Source organism: Sinohyriopsis cumingii, chromosome 1, assembly GCF_028554795.1.
Source record: "Sinohyriopsis cumingii isolate HCF-2022 chromosome 1, ASM2855479v2, whole genome shotgun sequence".
Classification (NCBI taxonomy): Eukaryota; Metazoa; Mollusca; class Bivalvia; order Unionida; family Unionidae; genus Sinohyriopsis; species Sinohyriopsis cumingii.
In genome coordinates, this window is record NC_142961.1 from 163,861,751 (window position 1) to 163,882,649 (window position 20,899).

Below are 20,899 nucleotides of genomic sequence, written 5' to 3' on the forward strand. Positions count from 1 at the left end.
AGATGTTATCCATACTAGATTGTGACATGATATAAGTAGATGTTATCCATACTAGATTGCGACATAATGTAAGTAGATGTTATCCATACTAGATTGCGACATAATGTAAGTAGATGTTATCCATACTAGATTGCGACATAATATAAGTAGATGTTATCCATACTAGATTGCAAAATCATGCAAGATCATTGGAAGCTGATCTTTACCGTGTTCAACTTGTTGACAACTTTTTTTAGTTCCTATTGTGGAATTGAAACCACCATACATTTCTTCATGTTCTGTCCCAAGTATAGTAGACATCGAACTTGGCTGATGAGAAAATTACTCTCAGTGTCATATACAACTATTAGCTTAGATTTACTGCTTTGGGAAAAGGGCCATGAAAATTGTATAGAATTAACAATATGTATGCAAATGCATAACCGATACAGGACGATTTCAATAATTTACTAAAATCGTGATTTCTGTCATTTTGTCCACCCACCCCTCATCATTTTTCATTATTAGTCACCGTTGTCATTTTGAAAATGTTGTAATAAATGTATTATGCAGGGAGAGGAGTAACTTAAGTTGTTAGAACTTGTGCCCAGTCCCATTGTATCATATTGCGACAATAAAATATTTTTAAACCAACAGCAAATGCTTATCAGTCAGGCAAGGAATAATCAGTTTTAAAGATGGCTAGTGTTTCACGTACAATTCTGTTAAACAGGCAAGGAATAATCTATTTTAGAGATGGGTAGCGTTTCATTACAATATTCTTATACAAAGAAAATAAACGATGTGTAAGAGCAAGTTATTAAATAATAGTCTGAAATTATCTAAGGGATCCAAAAGCTTTCTTAGTGTCAGTAACTAAGGGATCCAATATTTTTTTTTTACTGTCAGCAACTAAGGGATCCAATTGTTTTCTAAGGGATCCAATAGTTTTCTTACCGTCAGTAGCTAAGGGATCCAATAGTTTTGTTACGGTTAGTGACTAAGGGATCCAATAGTTTCTTACCGTCAGTAACTTAGGGATCCAATAGTTTTCTTACCGTCGGTAACTATGGGGTTCCAATAGTTTTCTAACTGTCATTAACTAAGGGATCCAATAGTTTTCTTACTGTCAGTAACTAAGGGATCCAATAATTTTGTAAGGGATCCAATAGTTTTCTTACCGTCAGTAACTTAGGGATCCAATAGCTTTCTTACCGTCAATAAGTAAAGGATCGGATAGTTATCTTCCTATCATTAACTATGGGGTCCATAAGCTTTCTTACTGTCAGTAACTTAGGGATCCAGAAGTTTTCTTACTGTCAGTAACTAAAGGATCCGATAGTTATCATACTGTCAGTAATTAGGGATCCAAAAGCTTTCTTACTATCAGTAGTGGAGAGTAACAAGCACTTGTACTAGTTATCGTGTGCAAACGTATCACGAGGTTTCATCGACTGTGTGTAGAAAGTTCAATTACAAAGACATAATGAAAAGGACATACAGTTCACTATATAATTAAGTATAGCTTCGCTTGTTTAGGAATTAAAAATAATTGTGTTCATGAACATTTACTGTTGAGTATTTATATCTACTTTTCTTTTTTCTTATAAGGGTTACACGGTTGTGGAAAACTTATTCACTCCCGAGGAACTGCAGCCGTGTAGAGATGGTTGTGATCGGTTGGTAGAAGAGTTGGCTCAGAAACTTTACAAGGCTGGAAAGATAAAATGTAATACTGCTTCGAGAGGTCTCTTCCTTGTTTCCTGGTCAATATTGTAGACTTTTGGACTAAGAAAAACTGTTAGAACCCATAATGAGAATCTTTCATACATTTAAAGAATTTAAAGCACAATTTTGCACCATTAATATTTTGTAATCTAGAGTATGAACTGCGAGCATTTTGTTTCTTTTTCAAATATTTTATAAATTTAGAAGAAGCTGTAGCAATCAGTATTTTGACCGCTCTATGAACTAATTTGTTAGTACTTAGGTTAGGATTCATTTTGTACGAATTAGAAACAAAACTAGTTTTCTTATAATCTTAGAACTTAAATGTACGATATTAAAATTATCTAAGGTAGCTACCTCTAGAAAGTTTTGAAAATGTCCCCTTACAGCTGATAGTTGCGTAATGCCAATTTCCTTCTACCGTACTTTGGTGACGCGGACATTGCCAAAAAGGGCTATTTAAGACGGGTGGCCACTTAATAAAGGTGTCCTTTAAGACAGATCTGAATCTTATTCATTGTACATATAAATGTAGATCTAAATCAAAGTGATATCGGTTAGTCTGCGACAAGCAGGATGGAGTCGAACAAAACTCAATTTATGATATTTGCTGTAGAATATTTTGCTGCCGGAAAGTGCAACATCAGATACTTAAATCATCACAGGGTTTTGTCGCTCAAGTCACATTTGAAACTGATCATGCACAAAACTATTTCACAGCCTTGGTTTTTGTTCTTTATTATACTCTGACCATACTGACCATACAAATACCAAGTTCGTTTCTTTCAACATTGTAATATCTTTTGTATGGTCTTCATTCCATTCTTCAAATGGCTGCTCAAAAATACAAGTTAAGAAACAGCAAATGAAAATAAAACTCACAGGAAACGTTAATCTCTTTCTTACTACAAAAATAATCATAACCGGTTCAATTTAATAAATTAACCAACTACCGGCAACACAAAATGAAAATAAATTGACAAGAATCTTACCCCAAACTATATTATCTTTTCTGTGTTTTAGCTTTGTATGAAGATCACGGATTTGATGACCGTCTCATTCTACTGGAAAGAGAATGGCCTGGCGCAGTGCTACTGCTTCTCAAGCTTGGCAGGTTACCGCCGGTTAGTAGACCCAAGGCAACTACAAATGTTTAGATTTAGACACAAGTAGTGAATGGGGATACCATAGGGACAACGAGACTTCAGTGTTAATTTCGGTATTTTCACTATAGGGAGAAAATTTATATGAATAATGAGCATTATCATTACAGACAGGGTCTTTGTACTATAGGGGCAAAAGGTATAAAAGACGTGGAACTGTACAGATACCATAGGAATTAAACAAGGATGACGACGGTACTTGACACTGGCAACAATTTTGCAAGTGGCTGACCTGAATCGGGCGGAACAGCGTGGCAAGGGGTTGACCTGAATACTCGTTGCTCTAGGGACAAACAGAGAAATAGAAACGTGGTTAGAGACATGATTAGAGACATAGACAGAGACATAGACATATCACACATAGATTTATAGACATCACACAAACAATTATACAACCAACTAAAAAGATTTTAGGCAAGAGAGAATATATATCTTTTCAAGGCAATGGAGTGGCCATGAAAAGAGGCTTTGGGTTCTTTTTGTTAACACCATTCAGTTAACACAGAGAGAATCGCACGGATCTTCTTCTCTTCCGCAAACTTCGTCTGACATCCGGACCGTAGATTAAGACTCTCTTCAGACAGCCTTGTCTCTCCTCATAGATCCTTCGTTTCCAAAAGGTTGTCTCTTTGATCTGGGAAATTGCCCATTATGATTTGACATATATGGGATAGTCTGGGTTGAACAGCATCGACAGTATGAGGGTAGACGATTCTACGTTAGTTCACATCTTGTGACGAGAACAGGTGAATGGAATGGGGTGAACCAAGATAATTTATAGTTGAAGAGCGGATCGAAACGGATTGAATTCTTTCACCAACCCTAACATGAAATTCAGTCAGAGTGAGGACTCTGTCTTTCAGTCCGAAAAGAGTTGGATGTGACGTCACAGTCCCTATATAGGTGCGCTTGCGTCTAAGCGCAATGAATCAAAGCGACAGAGTTAGAACATGACGGACACTAAGAAGACAATGAATTGGGATGCAACGGCCGTGGAGACAAGAAGTGATGGGATATCAGCAGCTACTAAAACAACCACAATCCTACTTCCAGAAGAGCCCCGAATAGCCGAATGGTCTAAAGCGCTCTCCGATATGGATTGCTGCCATCTCACCTCTGTCTGCGTGGGTTCGAGTCTCGGATTCGGCCAATGTAGGTATGCGAGAAAGCTTGCCAGTAGCTTCTCGTTGGCCGGTGGCTCTTTCCGGGGTATTCCCGGGTTCTTCCTCCACCACTAATACTGGCCGCCATGTATAGCCTATCGTGTGCTGACAAATGGCGTTAAACCCTACAACAACAACAACAACAAGTTCCAGAAGAGAATAATTTTAATAGGGATATAGCTGATTTTTTTCTCTTCACAAGAATTTGTTCCGGTATCAGCACATTCGCTGCTTTCTCCTTCCTTACCGTACGTCGAGGAGAGTAAACAGAGGCAGAAAGAAGAACTGGAGAAATGTTTTCAACAGCAGAAAGAAGCAGAACAAGCCTTTCTCATTCAACAGCAACAGCGAGAAGAGGAAGAAGAACAAGCAAGAAGTAAATGACTGGAAAAAGAGGCAGAGAAGAAACAAGGTCTATGAGAGAAGGAGGACGGTGAAAGTCAAACAGTAACGGCAATCTTAGACATTTTGGCAAAGTTAAGGAGTCTGAAAGAAATGTTTCAGACTTCTTTGATACGAACCAAGAGAACAAGACCTTCCCGAGCCAAACACTCCAATCCCTTCCAGGCACCTACTACACCTGAGATACCAATACTAGTGATTTCTACTAAATCATTGACAGTAGCAGGTTCAGAAGGAGGCCTTGGCCGTGGCAAAGGGATAAGACAGTTAAATCTCATTAATTCCCGTTTCTGAGTTTTTCTTTTGTATATAAAAAACAGACCCTCCCCCCAAAAAAAACCCCACCCAACGGTCCTTTTCAGGGCCACCCATCTCTCTCGAAAACAAACTACTCAATGTTTGCAAAAATCATTTAAAACTCAAAATCCCTTTTTCCCATGATGTACGTGTGAGTGAGTAAGTGTAGGTTCTTATTATGATTATAAAATCAAAACCGAGAGACACTTACATTTTTCTTTCTGTTACAGTCTCTTTACAAATTACAATTCAGTTTCATAACGCATCACTTTAAAAGTTCATAGACTTCTTTTTGTATTTTCACTCTCTCCTTTTTTGAATTTATTCACCGTCACAGGATTTCCTCTTATTCCTCACTTTCTTCTCGTTTTCTTTTCTTCTCTTTCTCAACAAGTCTAGGTTCTTCATTTTCGGGGGGTACCTCTTCGTGTTCGGAACTCCTCTCTACCTCCTGCTTCTGCTGTTTCTTAGGGCAGTCTGAAGAACAATGTCATTTCTCTTGACAATGATAACAGGTATCTTGAACTTTGTCTCTTTTGACGCTTGTCATGCTTTGACGTTTTGGACATTCTGAAGACCTGTGCCCTTTCTTCTGACAGAAATAGCAAGTATCTTGACTTTTATCTCGAAAGGAGGGAGAGTAGTGCGTCATCTTCTCTGAAGAAAAGCTTCGTATGACGCTTCGAAGATCGAACTGTGTTGACCCTTTCATCTTTCTGATAAGATTGAGAGTGAAATATGGGAAGACACTGACCCATTATATAGGAAAGACACTGCTCTTACATTGACATTGGACCTTAAAATGTAGTCATTTGTTAATTTGCAATCAAGATGAAACGATCGCGCCATTTGGGGAAGAAAGGAGAAGAAAGTAAGAAGCAGAAACGTGACCTATCGTCTCGCACAGTAGCTGAAGTCTTGGCTCAAATTCATGACAGCGATTTTGAAGATGACATGAGTGAGCCAGAATCCAGACCCAGTAAGTCAAAGTCAAACCAAAGTCCACCACCATTAAACCCTGAAAACTAATACCACATTCAAGAGACGGACCAACGCTCCTCTAGAAAATGTAGAACCACGGCCTCCGCGTACACGGGGAAGTTCAAACATTTCAAGTCCAATGTACCGTTGGAGAAGGCAGAGGGGTGCATCTTTGTTAACCACACTGAAACGGCAATGTTGAGCAAACGAATACGATCGCTTGACACTTTCCATTTATCACGACAGTCTGAAGTCCTCCGTTTGGATCGAGTTTAGCAGGCCATCAGAATTGACACCTTCCAAAGTGGACTACCTTCGCAGAACCAAACACAGCGTCGTCCGAATTAACAATCCTCAAGACAAGATGTATGAAAATACCATAGGAACGTATTCGTTGGATACCTGAGACTTAGAAAACCTTAAGATCGTGTGCGAGTTTAACGGTTGCTTATTTCACGGATGTCACATCTGCTACCCTCAACGGAATACCCAAAATCAGGTTTTTCAACGTACCTTGGAAGACTTGTACGAGGCCACTTGTCAGCAAAGCTTAAATTTAGAACAGCAAGGATACCAACAGGTGGTAATATGGGAACACGAGTAAGACCACCATTTGAAAACCGATCCCGTGTTTAAACGCATCATGGAAAGTTACAAGTTTGTGTACCATCTGAACACTCAGGACAATTTGTATAGAGGACGGACGAATGCCACCTGGTTGCTGTACCACGCACACGAAGCGAAAGAAGTGAAAATCAAATAACTGGACGTGTGTTCGCTGTATCCTTACGCGTGCAAATATTGTCTTTTTTCGCAGGGCGCCCATATTTGCTGACGCAGCACATCGACGGGAAAAACATTCTACAATAGAAAGGATTGGTGAAATGTAAAGTCTTGCCTTCCACGGACTTGTATCCCGTTTTGCCTCACGATTGCCAAGGAAAACTGATGTTTCCCTTGTGCTGTACTTGTGCCGAAACGTGCAACCAAGACCAACCTTGTCAGAAAACCCAGGAAGAACGCACATTGACAGGAACTGGGTCAGCGTGGAATTGTTCAAAACTCTGGACCTAAGATACCAATTGTTAGAAGTGTACGAAATTTACCACCTTCCCAAGACAGAACAGTACCACAAGAGCGACGAGACTCAAAACGGCATTTTTGTAGACTACGTGAAACTGAAACAAGACTCCATTGGCTATCCTTCCTGGTGATACACTCCCGAAGACCAAAAAGAAATTCAAAGAGAAATAGTTGGAGCAGGACGGCATCACTTTAGTCCACATCGATAAAAACGATCGACGACGATCCTTTGCGAAAGTGATGTTGAATTGTGTGTGGGGAAAAATGGCACAACGACGGTGTTTACCCAAGACAGAGCATTTTCACAGAACCTTCCCGCTACTTTAAGATGATTCACGACAAAAACAAATGCATGAAACACGTGGATATCCTTCGTGAAGACTTGATCCAAGTCAATTGCGAAGAAGAACTGGATTTTATACAAACCGACAAATTTGGAGATGTCATCATTGAAGCCTACGTGACAGCCCATGCTCGTTTAAAATTGTATGAAGCTATAGAACTGTTAGGAGATCGTGTGCTGTATTTTGACACGGACAGTTGACATCAATCGCCTGGTTCACCGGCACTCTAACATCGAAGGAGACTGTTTATGGGCCTGGACAGACGAGTACCGCGACAACAAGATTATAAATTGTGCTAGTGGCGGTCACAAAAATTATGGCTACGAATACCGGGACCCCTAAGGAGAAGTGCACACCGAGTGTAAAGTGAAAGGATTGACTCTCAATAATCGCACCAGTCAAGTGGTGATCTTTAGCCACCTACCAAATCGTCAGTCGACCTTTGGAAAAACTGTATCAAATCGTGTATCAGAAGCGAGAGCGGCTTCCTAACCGCTTCACTTTAACTTATGAAGACGTCGATATTGATCAGTGTATAAAAAGGGAAAAAGTCCAAGACCGATAGTTCGTTGTGACTACAATTGCCAAGCGAAAAAGATGAATCCTTTTAAATAGACACAATTCAAGTTTGGTGATTCTGAAGTGGAGTGCGATGCTGTGCCTTGCGATTGCAAGTACACTGTGACCTCAATGATTCAGTACAACATCCTGGAAACTTCGCTATGACTACTTCAATACCTACCATGGAAAGTGATGATGTGTGTGTCGAACCTGACGGATGAGAAAGCGATGCCACTCGTTATCGTAAACTCTTAACTGGTTGTCATCTTTAACTGAAACCATGCGGTTAACACCCTACGTATGTCATCCATGCCTGAGTAAACTAATGCGGGTTTCACCGTACCCTCATCGAAATGAACATGTGAAAGAAGAATATTCGTTCCCGGTGCATTTGTCTGAATACTGCGACTTTGAAAGTCGAATCCAAGCCTTTCAAGGTAAGTGGCCTAAATATCTGATAGGACCTACCCCTGAAGAACTAGCCAGAGCCGGATTTATCTACTTGGGAAAATGTGTGAATGTCAAGTGCGTTGTGTCACTTCACCAGTGGGAGCAGAAAGACTCGGTTTACCTAGAACATGTTCGATGGTCTCCGTACTGTCAATATCTACCTTTAGTGGGACGAACTCAGTAATCTCTTCATGGATACTATACAAGAGATGATTCGTGGTTTGCCTGTGGAGTTGAGAGAACGCAATTAACACGAGTTTGTCAAAATGCAAGTCAAACGTAAAGAACAATTGCATCCGAGCAATCATCAACTTTTAAATTACTGCTAGTACCTGAATTCCCGAGGAAGATCTAGACGCTTGCCAAAATCTTGTACACCAAAAATATTGTCTGTAGAGGAAAATTCTATGCGACGTGTGGAGTGCAAGTTAGTGATTAAACAATTTGGATACGCCACTTGAGTACAATCATTTCTGTGCAAGAAGTACATTTATTACTTTCAACAAAAGAGGGTTTAACAACTTGCTACCATGCCACGACCTATATCATTAGTGATACAACAGATTCCGTGGAGGGAAGCCAATGATAGTATCCAGAGTTGTAGGATTATAAACACTTATTACGAGAACTGCGTCCATTGAATTAAGGGCGTCGTGTAGTGTGCCTCTATTTGACTTTCTTTTTGAGATTTCGTTTCCCAGCCAATTTCTTGTGGACTCTTTACGTTCTGTGCCTCATAGTACCACCAAAAACATGAAGGTGGTACCTATATATGTACACGAGAGACTCATTCTGTTAAAAGCCTTGCTCTTTCATCTCGATACTTCTCTAAATGTACGGGAAAAAAGATTCCTCAACTTTTCGTCACTAAAGATTTTTACGAAGATGTGTGTATAGCTTGTGACTTACAACCTCACTAGCAAAACGTACGTGACTGGAAAAGTCTTGGTTTCGAGGCTTGGACAAAAGAAGCGGCAAGTTATGCCAAAGATTTGTTATCATGACTACTAACGTTCAGTGAAAAAAGTAACATATAAACCTGTGTTAGCCAAAGTGTCAGGAGAAGAACTCGACATCGAAGAAAACCACCCCATTCAGGACAGGAATGTCATTGACAGGGACACCCTAGAAAGGCCATTCCGGGAGGACATCTGTGTGATTGTGCCAAATGTAGAGACTCTAAGAACATTATCCAGTGTCCCTTGGACACCACACCTTCGTCAACAAAAATGTTGTTCAGTGACCTGTTTATTTTCCAGTTTGATAATTTTTTTATTTGTATTTTGTCGATGTATTTAACCAATTGGCTTTTAGGTATTTTTGTCTTTCTTGTTCAATTTAAAAAAATTTGAAGAAAACAAACGTGTCCTGAAAAAGTATATATGCTCTTGTCTTGTATGTGTTCGTTTCAAAAGTGACATTCCCTGCACTATGGCTGCCTCTTCTGTCTCTGCTCCCTCTTTCTCTACTTAACTGTGCTAGTTGGGAGGCCTTGTGTCTTTGTCATACTTTTAACATGTTAATTACTGGACCGAGCGGTTCAGGCAAAATCGAATTTGTCAAACGTTTCATAGAACATAAAAGTCATTTGACCGATCGTCAACTTCAACGTATCGTATGGCGTTACAAAGAGTGGCAATCGGCGTACAGTCTCCTGCGAGAAAGTCAAAGAGAATCCTTCGTGTTTGTGGAAGGCATTCCTGGCGAAGACGCATCGATCGTGTCTGACCCCAGTCAAACCCATCCGGACATCTTAGACGACATGTTAGGAGAAGACGAAGAAGAAATTAGACTGTGGTTTACGCGAAAAGGGCATTATCGTAATGCCAGTGTCATTTACATCACCCAACATTTGTTTCAACAAAGTAAAGCCCATCGCACCATCATTATCAATGCTCATTATGTTTTCTTGTTTCAAAGCCATATAGATAAATTGCAGGTGCAAGTGTTAGCCAAACAATTTGGAATTCAGTGGCTGACTCGTGCGTACGACGATACAACTCAAACCCCGAATACATATATACTCGTGGATTTAAAACCCACTAACCCCGATTATTTGCGATTTCGTACCCATCGTTTTCACCACTGGTGCCAAGACGGAGGGCCTCCCGTGTATACGTCCCCGTCGACTTTAAAAAGTGTATATAAACTTCGGACGCTTTTGGTCTGTCTCACACATCGTCAACATGACGTCCCTTCAGTCTCATGTTCCCGACAAATTGTACGGCATCAGTCGCGAAAACGTCCACTAATACATGCTCGTGTCACAGAAGCCAGTCTCAAAGGTCTTACGATGGCTTACGGTGAAAATACGTCACTTACTGCAAGGCATCATTCACATTCCTCACGAAACCAAACGCTTTCTAAGAGAAACAAAGTAGCATTGATTTAACTAGCAGATCTCCGCATCGACACTCAAACCAAAAAGCAAATCATTTTGAAAAATGGAGGTAGCTGTTATCTAGGAGTCTAGGAGGTGTCATCATTCGCTCCCTCTTAAAATGGGAACCCAATCCCCCAAAGGTCATCCCAAAGAAAAAAGCCACTCCCCTACCCTAACGTACTCAGAAGAAAATTAGCCGTGGTGTCAAGATCAGATCGCAGCCCCAGAAGAAGAAAAGTCCTCAGAAAAAGAAAAGACCCAAGAAAAAAACCCAGAAATCAGCTTCTATCCGCAAGAGGCAATAGAGTCCGGGCGCAACCTTGCATTCCCAAGTCACAACCTGCAGCAACGGTGACCGCGTCTCCAGTAGCCTCATGTTCTTCCAGTTCCCCTTTGCTAGTGATCCCAAACTCAGTTTGACAGCCGTTTTTCACCATTTGATGAAAAAATGGAAGCCCATGTCTCCAAGATCTTCTCCTCCAGCGGTGATACCCTCCTCCTCTTTAGTGTCAGCGGCAGATTCTAACAAAGTAACTGCCCCCCCACACACACACACACAAATCAAACTCCAATAGAGATAGGGTATGTTACAGAGTTTACTAGATTTATCTAGGCAAGAGCTGTCACGATTTAATCCTTTGAGAACCCCTCAATGACGCGTGATACCTGTCAGAAAGTTGACACGACGTAGAGACAATCAGTGGCGATGCATTCCACTATAAAAAAAGACCTTTGGTAAACGATGGGAATCAGCGGTTTTGTGCTCCTGGGCACAAAAAGATGTCACCTAAAACAAGTATACACCATCACCATCGCTGTTCTCCTGTCCCAAAAGGAAAAAGGAAAAAGAAAACGACAGTCTTGTCGTTTGAATCCGCATCCGAAAAAAAAACGTTAAGCAAGCGTCGACATCTACCTAAGAAAAGACCCAGTCTTACAAAGAAAAAGAAGTTGCTGAAAAAAGGATGATTTTGTATGCCTGTTCTGTTACCACATTTTCTCAAAAAACTTCCTGGTCTATTGCCAGCAGTAAAAAAATAAGATAAAAAGACGCATTTTACGCGATGGACTTCAGTGTATTTCTGATTCTAAACCAAAAAGATGTTTCTTAAAAGACGTGCACATCACTATCACTCTCTTGCCAAAAAGGAAATAACAAGAAAGGACTGCCTCCTCGTTTAGCCAAACATTGGGACGTGTTGTACAAAACCCCTCCATCCATGTAAAAACAACTCATTTAAACAGCCTCCAAAGATGTATTTAATTCCGTGCGCGAATATTGTTTGAGTGTCTTGAAAGGAACGATACCACGTGTCAAAGAAGTCAAAGGATATCCACCGAATTTCGACTCTTGGATCGACGCTTCAAAAGTCATCGACAATAAAAATAAGTGGCCATCATGTCCTTCATTACAGCCTCAACCACCACAGCGACCACTCCTTCACCGAGTTCTTTTCTATCAGATCAACAAAAGCAACCCTTCTGGGTGTGGTGTGGAGAACGTGTGCCAAAAACGAAAATCGTCTTTTTGTGCCAAATCTTTGTGGTGTATTGTATCATCGGTACTGCCATTGCTAATCTGAGTTTTCAACATGGAGACAAACAATCGTGGACCATTTTACTGAGCAGATGCATCGGTTACCTTCACCCCAATCCTTCCCTGAAATACTCTGACGGTAACAACGGGAGTCTTTGCCGCCAACGGCAGTAACCCTCTCAACAGTCACAACAACAACAACAATCTTATTTTAGACACTCCATTGACCTCCAGTGTACTCTCGGACAGCAGAAATCTGGAATTATGAATAAACAATTTTATTTAACTTTACCCGGTGACAGTTCCATGGATGTGTTTCCCCACAATAATTTTGTGCTGTTTCACGGCCAAATTACGTCAGGGCATCCATTTGGATTCACCCTACACTGAACGATCAAGTGCAATAATATTTGAATGAAAACGAATCTGTTGATCCCTCGATACTCCACGGTACATCTATATGTTGAACATTTCTGCAGGCTATTATGTTAGTGGTCAACATTTGGTGGACACAGTTGCTGCCAAATTCAATGCGCTGTTTGGGAAACCTTTGGACAAACTAAAACGAAGTGTCACCGTTAAGTACCATAAAGTGGCTCATCGCCTACTGATGAATTTTGTTATGCCAAAACATTGTTCATTACATTTTGACCAGAATTGTTTGACATTTTGGGTGAAGATTTCAAGATGTTCAAGGGTCCACTCATACCACCCATCGCCAACAACTTGAAGTTTGAGAAGTTTTTTCGTTATCTTGTAGAACTGAACGAAGGATTAAATTTGATCTTTGTATACTCCGATGGGGTGATCTACAACGTGGTGTGACACACATCCCCACCATTACCGAGAATCATTCCATTCAAAGCGGATTCTATTACGACCAATGACGAAGGTGAAAACACCGATCACGTTCACCGCGAATATGTACATCCTCACTATTTACCTGTCAGTAAGTTGTATTTCGACAGTGTCAACATTGGTATAAGAGGAGATTTGGGACAATATATTCCATTCTCCACAGTGAACGTCACAGTGAAACTCCATTTTCGAAAACGATTCTCTGATGACTTGTAAGTCATGTATCCTGTGTACCAAGGAGTCGCTCGACAGCGAGGACATAGTTTTGGATATATATGCTGAAATCGGGGTTTCGTTCGGTGGCCTCCGTGTTGAAACTGATGGTGATACTAGGATTGCACGCCTTGAAAATAGGCCGCTTTGACGCTAGGCAAAGAATTTCTTCGAAATGTCACCATCGACAAACGAAACCCCAAAGAAACCTTCTTGAGAGACTGGAAAAGACATTTTGGGCCGACGAGAAACTCCTATAAATACCCTGGACGCTGCCTAGTCAGGCATTACTGCTTTCCTGATACCACAGCAAGGACAAGTAGAAAGAGACAAAGAAAATAAGAACTGTCCGAGAATTATACTGTTTTGATTATTAAAAAACAGAGAAAAAAATGATGCACCGAGAGTCTTGCTATTGTTCCAAGTTGGAACTGGATCTTTTTGCCATGTCACCCACAATGATGACGATGCAAGAATCCCAATGTGTAGAATTTCATCCCATCTCCTCTTTGACGACCTCATCCCCCATCGAATTTTAAATGAAAGGACAGCTCGAAGATTACATCGATCTGAATATCAGTTACTTGTACCTGAAAGTTAAATTGATAAAGACGGACGACACCTCTACGGGAGCCGATGCTAGAGTAGCTCCCGTCAACAATTTCTTGCATTCCTTATTCAGCGAAGAGGATTTTACTTGAAAAAGAAACTAGTCAGCAGCAGCATGGATACTTAACCTTACCGAGAGTACCTAGACAATCTCTTGACGTACTGAAAAGATGCCACGAACACGCAGCTGGATTCTTGCGTCGTATGGAAACCTGACATAGCGGGCGAGGACAAGTTTAACGATATAGCCGTGACAGCAGTTGACGATCATCATAATGTTGGCTCTAACGACCGTCGAAAGAAAATGCTGCAAAGATATAGTTTAAAACTGATGGATCGTTTACATTTGGACATGTGGTTGCAAGAGAAGTATTTGCTGAACGGGGTTGATATCCGCCTGAGACTCAATCTCAGCAGTTCCGTTTTCCAATTTGATGGCCTATGCCAACGAGTACAAAACATTATCAAAAAGACCAGATTCTACTTTGTACGACGTGTGTACGTGTTACCTAATGTGGGAAACGACATCAGCCACACTTTGAGCAGAACGATCGCCAAATATCCGATACGACGCGTGGAAGTGAAAACCTTCACCATTGCTGGTGGAGAAATTGAAAGGCAGGATATCGTGGATGCAGAACCAAAAGACAAAGACGAAGGGGTGATGCTAATGCCCAGATGGCCATAACAAGAACAACATTTTGCAAATCACCTGGCAGAAACAATTACTGGGTTGACCAAGAAAGATTGCTATGGATGCCAAAAACGATCACCCCAGTCAAATTCAACACGATAAATTTCTAATGAGGAGTCGAGAGGAAAAATTGGACGAGTAGCTGGATGAAGCTTGGAGTCTCATCTCGGAAGAAGCATCAGTGGCATAAAGACTTGCGTGATCATTACTCTCCTCCATTGATTGATCTAGATATCCATCGCATTGAATATCTCTTGGCCCAGAGTACGGAGACGAAGCAAAGAAAGGTATTCTTGACAGAGATTTTCAAGCAAAAATTCAGGATTGAGTTGATATCTTATCATTACTTGTGAAACAAGCAAAAAACAAAACAAAATGGATACCTGGGAACTTTATTGCCTTTTGAAAAACAGTTCGTACACCGCTTCTTTGAATCCTGTCGTGTGCGCTAAAGTTGAACTTCCTCATCGCAAACCTAAAGACTATCAAGCTTATGTCATCAACACGGACAACAGTCATCTCCCAGGAACCCACATTGTAGCCATCTACTTTCTCCACGACGCCTGTGTGGAGTATTTTGATTCGCATTTTGGAAGACGACATCATCGACTTTATGAGAAGAAATGTCCAGACAACACAGTTCAATAATGTTAAATTAGAAGACACAGATTCCATGGTGTGTGGACAATGTTGTGTGTATTTTCTTCCTCAACGCAGTCTTGGATTTCCCTTAGAACATTTAGTGACTTATTGTGATCGTGAGTCTTCTAGGAACGATGAAAAAGTAGATCGATGGTTTTGTGACCATTATGGATATATCTTGTCTTTAGCTAGGAAACGTAGTCCACATCAATGGCCAAATGACCTCCATCAGTGGAAGTTTAACTTGACTTTGCAACATTGTCAACCTTGTCAAAAAGTTGTTATTTGATATTGTATGAATTGTTATATTATATGTTGGTGAATTGTTGGTTGAATAAAACTGTTGTCAAAAAAATTGTTGTTCGTGGTTTGTATGAAACATTTTTTTTTTTATCATTATGCATGCTCTTTGACTTCTCTCTATTCCTCACCATGAGATGAGCTATAGCGTTCCTTCGCAAAAACCGTAGGGATGTTTTCTATCGCGTCCGCGTTTGAGACATATAAGTAGTGCGGTCCCCAGTCCGTCCATTAATTGTTGACTCGTCAACCTATGAAGAATGACTTCTAATTTAGCTAAATTGAATGAAGCCCACGTGAAATTACATCGTGTCAGGCAAAGCCTGATACCCATGCCTGAAGAGATAAAGAATGTCAGGATGTTAAATGTAGCCCAAGCCTAGAAAAAGTCTTCAGAGATGAAATCAAGAAGGAGCAAGAAGAGTGGACCGAGAAGTATCGACTTCAGAAGAAGAGAGACAGAGAGAGAGACAGAGAGAGACAGAGAGAGAGAGAGACAGAGAGAGCAGCAACAGGAGCCACACAGAGGATTTGCCGACTGCCGTGTGGACACGAAAGAGTTCTTATCTTTCCGCAGAAGCAGACCCTATCCTGTATGAAAGCCTGCAGCCAGACCGGGACTCAATCTTAGACGATAAGACATTGGCACAACCCGGAACAAGACAGGCCTTTTAAGGGCTACCCCAACAATCTAGAAAAGACATACTCCTCTATTGCCAAAATATTTCTCTGTATTTGTGTTTGTAGGTTAAAAATAGATGTATACCTATAAACACTTTGTTTCTCTGGCGTGTAAGATTGTGTGTGTGTGTGTGTGTGTGTGTGTGTTTATAAGTGATGGGATAAAAGATAGTCTGTGTGATTTTTTATATGTATGCGTGGTAATAAAGTGTTGTTTGAAAGGTAAAGAAGATGAGCAGAATCAGCAAATTGTTGGAACTTCAAATGGAATATGCCAGGATACTCCTGGATGAGCTGGTCATGGAGGCCATTGCAGAAAATGCCAGATTTGAGGAAGAGGAGGAAAAAAGAAGAAAGAAGAGGAGAAGAAAAAGAAAAGACAGCTCTTGCCTCACCTCATACTTAGGCAAACATGTGAGGTCAAACCTGAGGTGAGGGCGCCATCACCTCCACAACAACGTGAGCCACAGCTACAATTTGAAGAAGATTTGGAGAGGCAGAGACAAGAATGTGAGCCTCAGCGAGCCCTGCAAGTAAGGAGACAACATCATCCACAGGCAGGAAACATGATAGCAAGGGAGAGATACGTCAGAATCCCACAAAATGAAGATTGTGTTTTCTGAAGCCACTCAAGTGGCCACTGCGCTCCCAACGCCAACTGTCAATTGGGACAATGACTGGAGTCGGCGATGCGTATGTGGTGCCCGGTCTAGAAGGTGTCACCTTTAACCGGGTGCATTTGGAGTTAGAAAAAACAGCCCTTCTAAGGGCTAACCAGATCTCCAGAAAGACAATCTAATCCCGAAACACAAAAACTAGTGTGTGTGTGTGTGTGTGTGTGTGTGTGTGTGTGTGAGTGTGTGCGCGCGTACGTTTGTGTGTGTGTGTATATATATATATATATATATATATATATATATATATATATATATATATATATATATATATATATATGTTTGTTAATTTGTTTCTTAAGCAAAAACAATTGTCCCTAAACACAAAAAGTTTGGCTCGTAAATTATTTTATTTTAAGTGAGCACTACTGTCTCTGAAAATTGTTTGGTAGGTGATATGGGTAGGTGGTGAGAAGGAATTTTTTACTTCACGTCCGTGCTTGAGACATATAATGTGGAGCGTTGGTCATTCGCGCCATTCAACAGGGAATAGAAAATTTGCTTCAAACCACATGGACAAGATGATGAAATTGCAATTGAGGTGGTGGATACCATAGGCATGGTGGAAGAAACGCTCATCAGAATAGAGTATGGGGCTTATAGCACGCACAGATTGAAAATTGAGATTAATAATTTGAAGGAAGGGAAAGAAATATTTAGAGACATGATAAAATAGGACAAAGAGGAGAAGGAGGACAAAAAAGAAATGAGAAGATGGAATGACAAGATTGGAAAAGAAGAGGAGAATGAGGAAAGGAAACAGGAGGAGGAAGACGAGAAGGAGGAGAAAGAGAACTGGAGGAAGAAGAAGAAGACAAAACAAATGTGACGGAGAAGACGAGAAAATGGTGGAGGGGAAGAAGAGAAGAGAGAAATTAGAAGAAGAAACCCCAATACCCTTTTCATGGCCAATCCATTGCCTCGAAAAGATATAAATTTTCTCTTGCCTAAATTTTTTTCTTCTCAGTCGGTTGTATATATGTTTGTATGATAGATTTACGTCCATAAATCTATATTTGTGTGATATGTCTATGTCTCTGTCTATTTATATAAACCTGTTTCTAACCCTGTCTCTATATCTATGTCTCTGTTTGTTGGTAGAATAAGCGTATTCAGGTCAACCCCTTGCCACGCTGTTCCGCCCGATTGAGGTCAGCCACTTGCAAAATTGTTGCCAGTGCCCAGTACCTTGAGGTCACCCATTTCAATTCATATTGTCCCTACACAGTCCCACTCCTTTTATACCTTTTGTCCCTATTGTACAAAGACCCTCTCTGGAATGCTAATTTCCATTGCCCCTATAAATCGTGTCCTAATAGTGAATACACCCAAATGTAACAATGAAGTCCCATTGTCGTTATTGTATCCCCATTCACTATTGACACAGCATTTGAAATTTGTAAGATATTCAGAAATATCCACCTGCTGTACGAAAGAGATAGTTTAGCAAAAAACAAGAACGACAAGAAAAAAGTAGCGGAATGATACGATGAAACCTTTGCTGCAATCTTAAGCTACAAAACGATATAAAGATGACACAGATCGATTATTAAATTTACTAGTCAGCTACATATATGCATATAGTTTCACAACCCGAGATCGCTCTTCATTTGGAACACGTGATTATATGCATACTTGCTTAGTTTGGTTGCAGAATTTGCAGTTCTTAATAAAAAGACTTGAAACATATATAAGTGATTTTTTCCCCCACCTAAATATCCTAAAAGGATACATCAAAGTCGCGAAGCGTATCTTGCTTACACATTCTATGGCTGAAAAATATCACGACTTTTATTATGGATGTAGTGATGGATGTAATATATACGTAGTGATGGATGTGTCACATAATTAGGCAACAAAAAAATTAACTTGGTTTTGCCTTAGAACTATTTGACTATTTCTTTTTGTACATGCGTACAACGTTATCTAGGGTGAATACGTGTTTTTCCAGGTAAGCGACTGTATTAACATGTACCTCGCCAGAAATTACTTGTGACGAAGGAACATTAATAACATGATATGCACGAGTATTTTACCCTGACTTTTGCTCGCTCTCCTATGGATTTAAGTAAGATCAATTTCTAAAACCGACACTGGTCGTTTTGGATCGCGTCAAGGAGTGTACGCTCTCCATTATTCTCCAGCCATAGGGGTAAGTATTAAATTTACATTTCATTTGATATGCGAAGCTTATTCGGTTTGTAATGTCTTATCGCGTAATAATGCATTTATTATAACGCAGATTTGAACTTTGAATTACAAGTCACTATTAGAGGTTAAAGAATTATCATATATCTAGAAATTTTACGGAAACTATTATTATGACCAATTTGGTTTTATTGTAGCCGATTGTGACTGTCACTGTGATTGTGACTGTGAATATGACTAGAGCTGTCCGAAGCTGTCTGAAGCTGTCTAAAGTTGTTTAGAGCTGTCTGGAGTTTCCAGAGTATATAAGGCTGTGTGCTGTCGATACGTATGTATGTATGTCTGTGCCACGGACGTAGACATAGCAAATTCAAAAGGTGCTGTATGCTGTCTGTACGTATATGCTGTCTGTACGTGTATACGTATGACTGTACATGTGGTGGATCCATAAAGGGTGCGAGCGGCCGATAAGAGTGTTGGCCATCTCAAGGAATCGTGCGACTGTTCAAGGGGTGTAGAAACATACGTTTGGTTCAATTATTGTTCCAATTGCATTTTTATGTTGATAAGATTATTTTGAATCTTAGTTGTGTTCATAAGATTATTTTGAATCTTCGTTGTGTTCATAAGATTATTTTGAATCTTAATAGGAGTTCATATTCGAGATTATGTGAGATTATTGTAGTGTAAAATACTGTTTGAAGCGTATCTGCAGTCCATGAGGTTTCTTGGATCTATACTTCATATTGATTTAATATTTTTGGTTTATTTTCAATGTGTGAATGTTGTGTAGAGTGATTTGAGTCAGTCGTATGTTGAGAGTTTGAGAGAATCATTATATTTTTACATCATATATTTTTTTTCTTTTTTAATTCATTTCATAAATTTCACATCTTTCTCACATTGTGTTTGTCTTATTCATTTAGTCCAAAAACCCACTCGGTTTCTATTCTGCAACAGGAAGTAATATATATATATATAGTCATGGATGTAATATACGTAGCGATGGATGTCATATATACGTAGCGATGGATGTCATATATACGTAGTGATGGATGTCATATATACATAGTGATGGATGTCATATATATGTAGTGATGGATGTCATATATACGTAGTGATGGATGTCATATATACGTAGTGATGGATGTCATATATATGTAGTGATGGATGTCATATATACGTAGTGATGGATGTCATATATATGTAGTGATGGATGTCATATATACGTAGTGATGGATGTCATATATATGTAGCGATGGATGTCATATATACGTAGCGATGGATGTCATATATACGTAGTGATGGATGTCATATATACGTAGTGATGGATGTCATATATACGTAGTGATGGATGTCATATATACGTAATGATGGATGTCATATATATGTAGTGATGGATGTCATATATACGTAGCGATGGATGTCATATATCCGTAGTGATGGATGTCATATATACGTAGCGATGGATGTCATATATACGTAGTGATAGATGTCATATATACGCAGTGATGGATGTCATATATACGTAGTGATGGATGTCATATATATGTAGTGATGGATGTCATATATCCGTAGTGATGGATGTCATATATACGTAGTGATAGATGTCATATATACGCAGTGATGGATGTTATATATACGTAGTGATGGATGTCATATATATGTAGTGATGGATGTCATATATACGTAGTGATGGATGTAATAGACGTAGTGATAGATCAAATATAGTAGTGATAGATGTAATATCCGTAGTGATGGATGTCATATATATGCAGTGATGGATGTCATATATACGTAGTGATGGGTGTCATATATATGTAGTGATGGATGTCATATATCCGTAGTGATGGGTGTAATAGACGTAGTGATAGATCAAATATAGTAGTGATAGATGTAATATCCGTAGTGATAGATGTCATATATATGTAGTGATAGATGTCATATATACGTAGTGACGGATGTCATATATACGTAGTGATGGATGTCATATATATGTAGTGATGGAT

At 39.8% G+C, this 20,899-nt stretch overlaps 1 protein-coding gene across 2 annotated transcripts in view; it reads left to right on the plus strand.

The window, feature by feature from the left end:
* LOC149808291 (phytanoyl-CoA dioxygenase domain-containing protein 1-like) overlaps nucleotides 1-20,899 on the plus strand; it is a 46,217-nt gene that overhangs the window by 10,584 nt on the left and 14,734 nt on the right. For both annotated transcript variants that reach the window (XM_089975672.1, XM_089975679.1), the window contains exons 3-4: nucleotides 1,591-1,708; nucleotides 2,731-2,831. In XM_089975672.1, coding sequence (XP_089831798.1) covers nucleotides 1,591-1,708; nucleotides 2,731-2,831 — 219 coding nt within the window. The remainder of the gene's footprint in view (nucleotides 1-1,590; nucleotides 1,709-2,730; nucleotides 2,832-20,899) is intronic.